This window comes from Chelonoidis abingdonii, chromosome 20 (assembly GCF_003597395.2).
Source record: "Chelonoidis abingdonii isolate Lonesome George chromosome 20, CheloAbing_2.0, whole genome shotgun sequence".
Classification (NCBI taxonomy): Eukaryota; Metazoa; Chordata; order Testudines; family Testudinidae; genus Chelonoidis; species Chelonoidis abingdonii.
Genome location: NC_133788.1, coordinates 21,367,369 through 21,380,102, shown reverse-complemented (window position 1 = coordinate 21,380,102; position 12,734 = coordinate 21,367,369). Strand labels below are relative to the sequence as shown.

Here is a 12,734-nt window from a genome sequence, read left to right as displayed (position 1 = left end):
AAGAATCTGCTACTGAGAAGTGTTAGTTTGACAGTGCTGGAGGCTGAAATCATTCCACAGAATAGGCATGGTGTGGACAGCAGTAGTGCAAGTTATCCCATCCTGCCCCCTGCACCAGCCTCTAAAGGATGTGAGGTTGAAGCTTCATCACCCATTCAGTCTGGGGAGACTGCCAACAACACAGCCTGTTGTAGGGGCAGGGGTGACATCTGTGGCTGATAAGACTCACCAGACTCATTTTACACCCATCAAATGGCACTGATTGGCTTAGTTTTATAGCATGATTTCTAACATAAGAACATAAGAATGGTCATGCCGAGTCAGACCAAAGGTCCATCTAGCCCAGTATCTGTCTACCAACAGTGGCCAATGCCAGGTGCCCCAGAGGGAGTGAACCTAACAGCAATGATCAAGTGATCTCTCTCCTGCCATCCATCTCCACCCTCTGACAACAGAGGCTAGGGACACCATTCCTTACCCATCCTGGCTAATAGCCATTTATGGACTTAACCCCAGAATTTATCCAGTTCTCTTTTAAACGATACTGTTTATAGTCCTAGCCTTCACAACCTCCTCAGGTAAGGAGTTCCACAAGTTGACTGTGCGCTGCGTGAAGAACTTCTTTTTATTTGTTTTAAACCTGCTACCCATTAATTTCATTTGGTGACCCCTAGTTCTTGTATTATGGGAATAAGTAAATAACTTTTCCTTATCCACTTTCTCCACGTCACTCATGATTTTATATACGTCTATCATATCCCCCCTTAGTCTCCTCTTTTCCAAGCTGAAGAGTCCTAACCTCTTTAATCTTTTCTTATATGGGACCCTCTCCAAATCCCTAACCATTTTAGTTGCCCTTTTCTGAACCTTTTCAAGTGCCACTGTATTCTGTGGCTAACTGGTGGCCACAGAGCACTTGTTGGTGGTCCATGAAGAGCTGGCTAGTCACGTAACAATGGTTACTCCTGAGAGGGACAGAGCAGTGGAAAGCAGAGACAACATGAAGAACAAAAGGAGAGAATGTGACTATTTTATTACACTGAAGCCAGCTAACATTTATGCTGTCCTCATACACCACCTCCTCCTCATAAGCTACTGCCGCAGTCGCCACAAGGATGCTTTGGGATTGGAAATGAGAGGTGGCTCCATCCCATCATGAACAAGAGGGGAGGTGACCATGAGACAAGCCTCTTTTAACATGAAGTTATTTAGCTTGTAAGGAGTTCATGGCATGGACTGTCTACTACTCTGCTGTACAGTGCCTGGTACATTGGGTTCTAGGTTGGTCCCTACACACTACGAGGATAAACATGATTACTGATGAGATGCATGTGATGGACAAGTTTGAGAACCTGTGTTTTAGAAGTCCACGATTAGAAGCACTTTTGTTTTATAAAATGGGGTTTTACACTGATGTCATGGATGGCATCAAGGTGATTTTGGTTTGCATGAGTCACAAGGCATTTCCATTTTAAACAGACCCTTCTGCCTAGTGAATGTGTGTTTCGTTGGCTTAAGATAAAATGGAACGTTCTGTACTGGGGTTTGCACACCCACTTCCTCCAGTGAAATCCATCTCTTTCCGTTTAGAATATGAAAGAACAATCCCTTTGCTGCTAAGACCAGAGCAAACTGAGTGGAAAATAGGAGCTGCTATATTTATACACTGTGCATTATGTTGTTAGAGCAACTGCATCCATAAAACTTATATCAATGATGCCACGTAGAAAGTTACATCAAGGTATCATTAGTTGAGCAATTCTTGTCAATTCCATTTGGAAAAATGATCTAACTCCTCCAGTGTGCATCCAAATGGCTGTAAACTCAGCGGTGGGTTCTAAATGAAGCCCTGTAGAGATGGTATTTGGGAGCTTAGTTTTTTTATCATTTATGAGCTGATAATGATGCTGTTTGAGTGTCATTGATGCTTTGTTATGGTTAAGTGCCCTTGCTTGGATCTTTCATGTACTGTGTATGGCTGCCATGGGAGAGCTGATTTGTATTTGGGATGTGTACAAAAGAAAAGGGCATTTCCTGTCCCATGTACATTGTACTGGGATATATTCAGGTATGGGGTTTAATTAAATGCCAATTGCAAGTAGGTAAAGAAAATGGCCAGTATCCAGCCAAATCCTGCAGACCTTACTCTGGCAAAACTCTGCAGAATTTCCTTATGACATACGAATTCCAGCTCATGCTTAGAGACACAATGTGCAAATAGCAGGTTCCTCTTCAGATGATTAGATGGATGATAGTGTGTGGCACCCCACTGCTCCCTTTGTCTTGGACGTCTTCCCACACTGATGGAGAGCTTGGGCCTGATTCTGATCTTACACCAGTTTTATACAACTGTGCCCCATTAATTTGAATGGCGTTACTCCTGATTTACCCCATGTAAGTGAAAACATCATGTAGCCCTGTGTTTTCCCATGTCACCCTCCTCCCCTTTCCTGGACGCCTCTTCACTCCATCCTGGAGAAGGATTTCCTGGGATGATTCATTTTGAGTGATTTAGTAACTGTCTGTGTTCTAGCTCCAAGAGTCCGAAGGAGGAATGGCTGAGGCCTGAATGTTTTCCTTCTGGTGCCGGGACCTCATGTTGCAGTCCCTCCTTGCAGAGTCAAGGTTGTTCTGTATTGTATATGTTCCAGTGTTTTTTCTAATCTCGTTTTACTAATTCCGAGGGATGGGAGAATCAAGGAGGTTAGAGACAGGCGTGCCATCTAATGTCCATGCAGCCCATCTCCATGGAGCCTGGGTAAAATGGCCCCCCACTATATGTTTTTCTAGTGCTCTGTCCAGCCTGGTGTTTGCGGTCTCAAATGATTGGGCTTTCACCACTTTCCTTGGAGAGTCAGCCCACAGCTATAATACATCATCCCGATTGCCAGCTTATAAATTCTCGTTCTGAATCTCGCCTCTTTCCTTCTGCTTCCAGCCCCTTCCTCATTCTTTATTGTGCCGAGGTTGTTCTGATGCCTCCCCCACGAGCTGAGAGCCACAAAAATAAACTGAGCAGAAGGCACCAAATTTGTTAGTACTCAGCAAAGCTGTTTCCTTGGTAACAGTGACCATGCTTACACAAAAATAATAGATCCCTCTGGGAATGGCCTCCCCCAGATCATTAAGATTTTAGCAGTTTGTTCATGTAGCTGATTGAAGCTGTAACCTTTCCACACTCCAACCCCACACAGTGCGGAGGCGAAGGCAGTGTGAGCAATGAAGCAGCTCCGTCATTTGTGAACTGGAAGATCCCTGGGTCACCCCTTCTCCAGATTACATTGAATCGGCGAGGCCCTGTCCTTTGTTGCTGAAATATGAATGAGTGTTGATTGTATGAATGTTTTAAACTGTGCTTTGCCTACACAGTGCGGTTCAGGGTGCAAGGGAGATGCAGCTGGCCAGACCAGTTAGGGTGGGGGAGGTATTTCAGATTGTAAACATTCAACATCTGGCAAATCTCTCGCTGTATGTAACATCCCTGGGACTCCTAGGAGATTGGCTGCTCTTCCTGCTCCACCTCTATTTCATCAGATTAATTGGGCAGATTAGGGGACAGGAACCTAAATGGAGCCCCAGCTGCGCCTTGCATTCCCTGCTGTGCTCCCGCAAACCGTATTTCCTCAGTATGCCTTAGCAGATAGCCCACTGAATACAGTGTAGAGTTCCCCACAATGGGACCTTCTCAGAGTGAAGTCATGGATTTCATGGAACAATTTCTCTCTGAGCAGTGTCACCAACACAGCAGTCTATCCACTGGGACTCTGACTATGCTTCGCTTTCAGTGGAGTTTCCTGCTCTCCAAGTTCCCTGTGAGCCAAACCCTGAATCCTCCCTCGCTTTTTACTCACTCCGTATTGACTTCAGTGTAATTTGCATGTGCTTAGGGCTGCTCAGGAGCTCGCTCATACACTTCACTGGCAGGAGTATTGACTGAATAAAAATAAGAACCTCAGAATTTGACCCAATGGAATCTGCTTAAACAATGAGGTCCTAATCTTGCAAATTGCTGAGCACCTGTGATGTGCTAAGGGCCCTCAATTCCCCATTGATTTTAAGGGGAGCTGAGGCTGCAGGAATCTTTTAATGCAGAGAGATTTCTTGGGTTCCCTGCAGGACTTCAGAGACTCTTTGAATCCTTTGCTGCAGGGATCCTGCTTTTCCTCCTCCCTCCCCCAGAAGGAGATATGGAAGGTGCCTGTCTTGGAACTTGCCAGGAGCATAACAAAGAAGCACAGCCAGGGACCCCTTGTCACTTGTAAATTGCTATAAATCGGGTTGGGGCGTTTTGGTGTTCAGTGGATGAGTTTCAACTGCTTCCGTCTGTGGTTGCTCTCACTGCAGCATCACTTCAAAATAATAATAATAATAAAAGTCTCTCAGGAAACAACCCATGGAAAAAGCTCCCGAAGGAGCCCATTTGTATCGTTCCTTGTCATGACCTCATGCCAGACTCTTACATTTCACCCAAACCACAGCACGTCCAGTCTGTAAAACAGCATTCCCCAAATGGCAACAGCAAAGCGCTGCAACCTCTCCCCTACTTGGAAGTGTTCCCTGGAGAGAGCTGCAGGACGGGCGTGGGAGGGAGCTAGAAGATTGATTTGTGGGAGGAATATTTGTTAATATATAGGGGCTTGAGTGGGAGGTAGAGCTTTGCCTCTCTCTCTCTCTCTCTCTTTCTCTGCAAGCACAGTTCGTTCCCATCTATAGTCCTAAGAGGCATGACTGGATGAGTCTGTTGATTTCTCTGGAGCATTACAACCATGTGTACCTTACAGTAACATTGCACTGTACCTTGCCCAGCCAGTGATATAGTGTCGGCTCAGGATGGAGGTAATAAGGTCACCAGTAGAGCAGCTCTTCCAGGTGAGAGCAGAGAGGGGTTGCAGTACCAGCACTGAGAACCTTCCATGTTAATCAAAACAGAACTTGAATTTCCAATGGTGCTTTTTCCTCCTGAACCTTTGTGTGCACAAATCCCCTATTCTGCTACTGCTACCTTCCTTCCCTGCTGATTGTACCTGCTGCTCTTAACTGGGGCTTCTCCAGGCAGGCTCCTTGCTGCTATAGTTTGTGGCCAGTGATGATGATTATTACTAGTCCACTCCTGGGGCAGCTCTTCTGTTTGTTACCTTAAGCATCCCGTTGGATGCCTTTTATTTACAGATAGTAAATATCCTGACTGTCACTCCGGTGGCAGAGCAGAAAGTCCATGAGAGGAGTCTGAATAGTGGGACTTTAACGGTGGAGAGGAGGGTGACTGAAGAAGTATTACAAGGACGGTTTGCTAGACTGGAAGTAGCAAAACATGTTGTGCGATGGGTCTTAGCTCTGGAGAAGGAAAGAACATTCCTGGAAGAATCTGTTTAGGGCAATCGTCTCCTGATCACTGCTTTTGAATACTGCCATGTCCTGCATTTATTTCTGGCTTGACTTTTGCTTTGAATTGCTTTGTGTATTCATCACCCAGCACTTCCTATTTTGTCTATGCCTGTATGGCTAATCCCTTTCCTCGAAACCAACCAGTAACTAGAGATAATCATAGTTTGAAAATGACTAGAGGCACAATGTAGTTTACATACAATGTACGTTTGCCCAGGTTGATTTACACATGAAATGCACCAGTAAGAGACAATAACAATCTCTTTAAATATTACACAGGCTTAAATAACCTTTTTTTTCACCCAAATGGTCCATTTTCTATTTTGTTTTTCCTTCAACAAGAACAAGCCTCGCTATGTAACTCCTGCCGCCATCTACTGGAAATCTACAGGTCCAGCAACCAGCAGGCTGGGCCAAAATCAGTGGAGATGTAAATGGTGTTATGAGTGTAAGCTGTTGTGAGTTACACACAGAGGGGGAAGGGCAAAGTTGTAGCAGGAAAAACAGTAACCTTAAAGGGGAATGAGGCTAACCACCCTCCCACTCCTTCAGTATGTGACACCCACTTGGACTTATTGATGTAAATAACACCACTGAACTGAGCCCCATCTGCTCTGTTTTCTAAAGACTTTTTTTTCTTTTGAGAAGTCCTTCTGGATTGGGATTGAGGCCCACCGTGAGGACAGCATGGGGGAAGCTTGCCCTGCCATTGCCCATGCTGTCTCCGCTCTTTGGATAACTAGAGGATAACTGTCTGCAGGGCTCTCTGTAGGGCACCTCTCAGCAGAACGAAGTCACTAAACCCACAGACTCTGTCACTGAGTGAAAAAGAGAGCAGCTGCTCTGGGCAAGGCCAGAACCAGTGTCTATTCACAAGCTGGTTCGAACAATGGAAACAGAAGTGGGTTCAAACACTTGCGCTTGTGGACAGAGTGACATGATTAGATTAAATATCCAGAGTCCTGTCGACATGGGCTGGGGAAATCTGGCTAGCACTTCCCTAGCTAGTCCTCTATTCAGCATGGCTTGCTAGAGGGGTGCTACTGCTGAGCCAGTGTCCCAAGTCGTTAGAGACGGGACCCTAAAGAACAAGTGGTATTTGGTAGCTTCTTGCAGAGTTTCCTATATTGTAGGTGAGGAGAGCTTATGCCCTGCCCCACCAGCCATCCAGCAGTGAGGCCAAGGAAAGTAGTGATGGATTAGGAGCAAATTCATTTGTGGGGAACCATACCTGCTATCTTCCAGGGTCAGTGGGAGCTGGGACATCCAGTGTCTGCTCCAGAAAGCTTATTTTAGGGGCTGCCATTGTGTGTTTTCAGCTGTGTGTGATTTAGCCCTTAGTGCTTATACATATTTAAAGAAGGATTCGAGTGGCCTCACTATATGTTCACCATGGTTTCTATTTCAATTCACAGGTACCTGCAGTCAGAGGGGAAGTTACCTGAAGGTACGTCACACGTTTAAACAAAAGCATCAGTGACACTGCAGACATGACCTATCTATTGACTTTCATGTTCTGTCCGATCCCCATTGGAATAATCCACCTCTTCTTTGCAATGCAAATGAAATCTGCAGCTGAACTCCTGGTTGCTCTTTCATGCTTTTTCCTGAGCTCATGCTCCTGTGCAGTCCCTTCTTGTGGGCCTGGGCATTAGCGTGACTCAGGCTGGCCTCCCACAGGAGGTTGGTTAGGCTCAAAGGCACCCTCTTCTCACCCTGTGTGTTTGTCCTGTCTGGATTGTGTGACACCAGCTCTGCTTCTTGGCCTCTTGCTGCGTGCAGATGGCTGCTGTTTCCAGGCCTCTGCTTCGCTCTCCAGTTCTTTTGATTTGTCTGTTTTTAGATACAGTATTAGGCCTAGACCTAAAGGTGAAAAGGGCTTTAGCAATGCAGACAGATGGAGAATTCTTAACTCAATAACATCATTCCTGAGAATGGTTTTATAGCCAAGTTTAAACGCAGTCCTAGCTATATTATCCTAGGGCAGGTTCACTCACCAACGTGGGCAGTTATGAGAAGCATATATTAAAACTGTGCTATGGATGCTAACTGGAGGAATGGTCTGTCATACTGTTTGGCTAGCAGGGGTCTCAGCAAAGGCCCCTGTCCACACTGTGGGACAGCAGTAGCCAAAGCAGAGGAGAGGAAGAGAAGAGAAACATGCATCCTAACCATCCTCCTGCTGATGCTTTTACTCCATGCTACCCAATCCCAGAGCAGATCCTCCCAGTGATCTGCTCTGGGAAGGAACTCATAGAGGGGTCAGCTCTGCCCCAGCGCACGGAGATCCCCAGCCAGTCCGGTCATCCCCACCCAGCATCCAGAAACCATCCCCACTTTGCTGCCATTACCCTAATCTCAAATACTTTGTGGATGAGAAGGGTTGTGGGTGTGTCATACAGAGTTGCCTCTGCTTCCCTAGTGGTTAAAGCAGGGGTCAGCAACCTTTCAGAAGTGCTGTGCCGAGTCTTCATTCATTCACTCTAATTTAAGGTTTTGCGTGCCAGTAATATATTTTAACGTTTTTAGAAGCTCTCTTTCTATAAGTCTATAATATATAACTAAACTATTGTTGTATGTAAAGTAAATAAGGTTTTTAAACTGTTTAAGAAGCTTCATTTAAAATTAAATAAAATGCAGAGCCCCCCGGACCAGTGGCCAGGACCCAGGCAGTGTGAGTGCCATTGAAAATCAGCTCTTGTGCCACCTTTGGCACCCATGCCATAGGTTGCCTACCCCTGGGTTAAAGGTCAAGGTCACCCATGTAGTGGAGCGAGCGTGGGCCCAGAAGCCAGAATCTCCTGCTCTTTTATCCTGACTCTGCCACTCTGTGGCCACAGTCAGGTCACGTCCCCTGGCTGTGCCTTGAGTGTCCCATCTGCGAATGGGAATGTTCACACTGCCCTCTTCCCATGGGGGGTCTGGGGAGCTATGTCCATGCAGAATTTTAAATGGGCAAAGAGCTGTGTGTGTGCTGAGTATTGCCTAGAGAGAGGTAGCTGCAAAGTGCTGGGAACAATGAAAAACAAGTGCCTACTGCCATGGTGCAAGGAGGCAAATATGTCAGACCCCATCTATGATGAACCCACTTCAACAGGCTAATGAGTTTGACTAGGCTCGGTTTAAGTGTGGTTTGCCCCTGCCCTCTAAGGCCAGACAGACTGTGTCTAAAACTAATCAGTATAAAACCAGCACAGATGGCGCCTCAGTTTCTCTGGCAGCGCCAGTGGGCTTCTGAAGATATGCATGAGGCTAGCTGCTCTGATTACATCACATCTTACATGACCTACAAATGCCAAAGGAGTAGGGAGCTCCCATGTTGCTGCTTACATTAAGCCTTTCCAAATATAGTTCCAGTCTCATTGAAATTCCTGGTATTTATAATTTGATCTGGCAGGCATGCAGGGCCATGCATCAGAAGGGCTTAATGAAATGAGAGTGACGTCGGGACCTGCCTAGGCTGTCTTGAGCACAGCTGAAAAGCATACTCAGCCCAAGGAAATGGCCTGCTCCCTTGCCAGGAACTGGGACCTGTGTGCTGTTGAACCTGTGTAAGCCCAAGGGATCAAAGAGTCCACAGAAAATCATTCTGCAAATAGTCTTTCACTGTATCCCTGAGCTAGGAGGGCATTTTGGGTAGGGGTATGCAAATGAGTACCCCGAGCATCCCACTTTGCTTCCCATATCGAGTGTGGCCGTAGCAGGTAGCTTTTAAACTGAAGCTGTGTCTTCCCAGCTAGCTCTGAGCAAGTAGGCCTGATTCAGGAGCTGGGGACAGCTGGTATACACATATCGACGGTACAGCCACCTTCTGCCTATAACCAGCTCCCAGCCAGAAAAGCCAGTGTACTAACATCTAGCAGAAGCAATGTGAGCCGCCTGTCAGAGATAGCTCTGCTAAGAGCCTACTTCATTCCAGGCACACGTGTTGCATACATTTGTTGAAACAGAGAGCCAAGCTGACTGGGCTTCAGACCTCCAGCAGCTGATCCGCTAGCTAGAGAGGTCACATTAGCCCAGCCAATTGGGAAAGCAGCCGACTAACAATCTTAAATCTACCCTGGGGTCACAGTCACAACTGTCTCCTCCACAGGTCTTCACCTGAGGGTGTCACGTGAGCAGGCCCATCAATGGCTCTACTGGAACATTCCCTTTCTCCTACCGTGGCTGGCAGGAAGGACTTTGAGTCTCTGAACCCTTCCCCTCTGTAGCTGGACTGTACATTCCCTACCAGCATCGTTTCATCTCCTTCTCATTCAAAGTGATCTCTGCTCGTGGTGCCTCATGACCCTGGTCGGATTGCTAACGCAAACAGCTCCTTTACTTAAGGTTTAAATTGGAGCGGCCTAAGCTGTTCCCACTCTGTGCATAGAGGACTTCAGCCTGTAGGGTGGCAAACTGGCACCTTTCACCTGCACTAAATTCACTTGCAATGATTTTGTTTTCCGGTAGCAGGTAGTGAGCCCTCCCAGCTGCTAGGGATTGGGAAGCAAAGGGCAATGTGCTTGCAGATGAATTAGTATTTCTTAGAAAAAGACGATTAGGGAATGGGGGAGAGCCCAGACGTCACAGTCCATCAGTGTTTAACCCAAGGCCATCCCTCTCTCACTGACTTTGCACTTAGGAGCCCCGGAGGCTCTGCCAAGGCTTGTAAACAGCGATCCAGGAAAAGAAAAGGGCCATTGCACTATGTTTGCTTTTTGTACCCCCCTGGAAAGGGCTGAGATGCAAACAGGTGGCTGGTGGAAATGTGGAACGCCAGGGCAAGGAAGTCCATTTCAGTGGCTCTCCTCTGCCCTTCCACACAGCAGGGCATGATCCAGACTTCTCCAGCCGGAGTCACCCAGCAAGCAGATTTCTACACTTGAGCAGCCCAGAGGGTCTGCTGGGTATAACCAGCAAGTTCTCCATCCACATCCCCTACTGACTGAACACAAAATGGATCTGAGAGGCCAGGCTTTCACGGGTCTCCTTAACTGTGACTGCAGAATGGGTGGGCACTGCTGATTTGCGTACATGCAATGGATGTGCCTGTAGATTTTCAGGGGCACTTAAGGAGGCTTGACAAGTCCTGGAGGTAAAGAACAGCAAAACAATTCACTTCTTGGAAACAAGACATTGACTTTCTTGGAGGTAAATGAACAGATTGACTTTCTTGGAGGTAAATGAACGAAACTTTCCGCACCACCAAGTCACTTCAATCTGTATCACCATCCCCTCTCGCTGGGAGCCACCTTCACAGCATTGAGCTGAATACACTCAGCAGCCTGGAAAGCATTACACACCTTCCCTGTTGATGGGGATGACCAGTGAGATGAGCCAGACATTAAACTCAGGTCTGAAACGGGGTTTGGGCCTTCTTGTCAGGTCCAGGAGAAAAGCCTAAGCCTCTGCCCACGTTCTCACCCAGTGTTTCTCCTGCACAGCAGAGGGTCTAACGGAAGGGGAGTGGTACAAAGTATCCCTGGCACACAGGTTTCAGGGCTTCTGGTGTCCAGTACTTCCACGTGGCCTAGTTGTAAGTTGCCTGGTAAAGACAGCAGGCCCCTGCACCAGCCACCTGCTGCAGAGAAGGTGCAGTGACCTTTAACAGGCCAGTGTTTCACTGAATTGCGGCCACTTCAACAGGAATGGACCAGGTACATGGTACAGCTTTGACATGATGAATGTGCTGAAAGGCAGGCTTCTGAGCTTGCTGCCATCTGGTAAATTGGAGCACTAGTTTGTATCTGATGGGTGCTTTCTTCCATCTACAGTTATCATTGGAGAGCGCCATCTGCTGGAAATGTCTCTTTATGACCTGGCTATTTTTCTAATGTCAATATTAACTATCGATCACCTTCTGGACAATATTTACTCTGGCTTATCTGGTAACATGCGAATTCCTCCGTCAGGTCAGAGCCTGCAGCAATGTGAACTAATGTGACACTTCTGTGAATACTCCAGATCACATACCTTGTGTCACTCTCTATTCTAGCACCATTGGGTCAGGATGGAAACTTGCTGTTGCCCTCTGACCCACAAGCCCTGTCCCCTTGCAGCTGCAGAAGGTAATGCTGAAAGCCATCTCTGCTCTGTCAAGCCTGCCAGTGGCTAACCCCTCAGGAGAAATCCAGCTGAAACCCTTCCAGAAAGAAGGCTGGGAGAGGTTAGTGCTGATCTAGTTAGATTGTGTTGGCTAAGCTTTGGTCATAATCTAAGCAAAAATCATCTAATAACCAGTGACTAATGCAAAAGCAGGAACGATTATGATTATGGAGTGGAAAGATGGGGAAAATTCCTTCACCTTTCTTTTGGAGGGAGGAAGAGGAATTGAGGGGCCTGGAGGCGGTGCAGAAGGAGAACTTTCCAGAAAACATACAATGTTCTTTCACTGATGGCCTCTAATGAAATAAAAGCAAAGCTAGAAAGTGGGTTGGTGCCACTCCTAGGAATAGGCAAGGGGCAAGCATATGCATCGACTAATTTGTGAGGCTGGAGAAAGTCGGCGGTCTTGCCCTGTCTCCATTCTTTGTTCCTCGACCCAGAATATTCCACAGCTTCCTTCTAAATGTCTTAGCAGCATGCTGCTCCCCTCATTCTACACCTTGGAGACCTCTGTGTGGCTTCTCCCCCTGCCCCTCTCCAGAAATTCCACAGATAGCTCGCTCAGTGTATGAACAAGAGCTCTTGCTTTCCCACCCTGGACCTGAGACACTTTGGCAGTAGAATGATGGGTTTCAGTGAAACTAACTTGTGCTTGATCCTATGAAATCAGTGCGAGTCAGTGTTCTGCATCCCCAGCACCAGGCCCTTAGTAATATGTGTCTGTCTAGAGAACTCATAGCACAAAGGCAGCACCCCAAGCTCCCAGCTACTTTATTGGGCACAGAATGACAAATGCACGTTCCCTAGGGACTTTTAGGAGGAAGGTCTCTGTTCTCGCCTTGTCTTGGAGTCAGCTAACTTCTTCCCTCAGAGAACAGTGAGCCACTCCTGGATTTCAGCATCATGTCCCATTTATCTGAGAACCATCAAGTTGCTTCATGTTCACTTTGTGATCCTTGTGCCCTGTGAGAACATAATGACAACAGAGAAGGACCTCAGGCCCCAACTGAAGCTGTATTAGATGTGTGATCTCGGGTTCTCCTGGAGTTAATGTGATACAGAACGTAAGAACATAAGAACGGCCATACCGGGTCAGACCAAAGGTCCATCTAGCCCTGTATCTGTCTACCAACAGTGGCCAATGCCAAGTGCCCCAGAGGGAGTGAACCTAACAGGCAATGATCAAGTGATCTCTCTCTTGCCATCCATCTCCATCCTCTGATGAACAGAGGCTAGGGACACCATTCTTTACCCTTCCTGGC

General features: G+C 47.0%; 1 protein-coding gene across 8 annotated transcripts in view; it reads left to right on the top strand.

Moving 5' to 3' along the window:
- Positions 1-12,734, top strand: part of PIGL (phosphatidylinositol glycan anchor biosynthesis class L) — an 86,518-nt gene that overhangs the window by 69,123 nt on the left and 4,661 nt on the right. For 3 of the 8 annotated variants that reach the window (XM_032784416.2, XM_075074001.1, XM_032784375.2), the window contains one exon: positions 6,801-6,832. In XM_032784416.2, coding sequence (XP_032640307.1) covers positions 6,801-6,832 — 32 coding nt within the window. The other 5 variants (XR_012657337.1, XM_075074000.1, XR_004374218.2 and 2 more) reach the window with 4 other exon arrangements.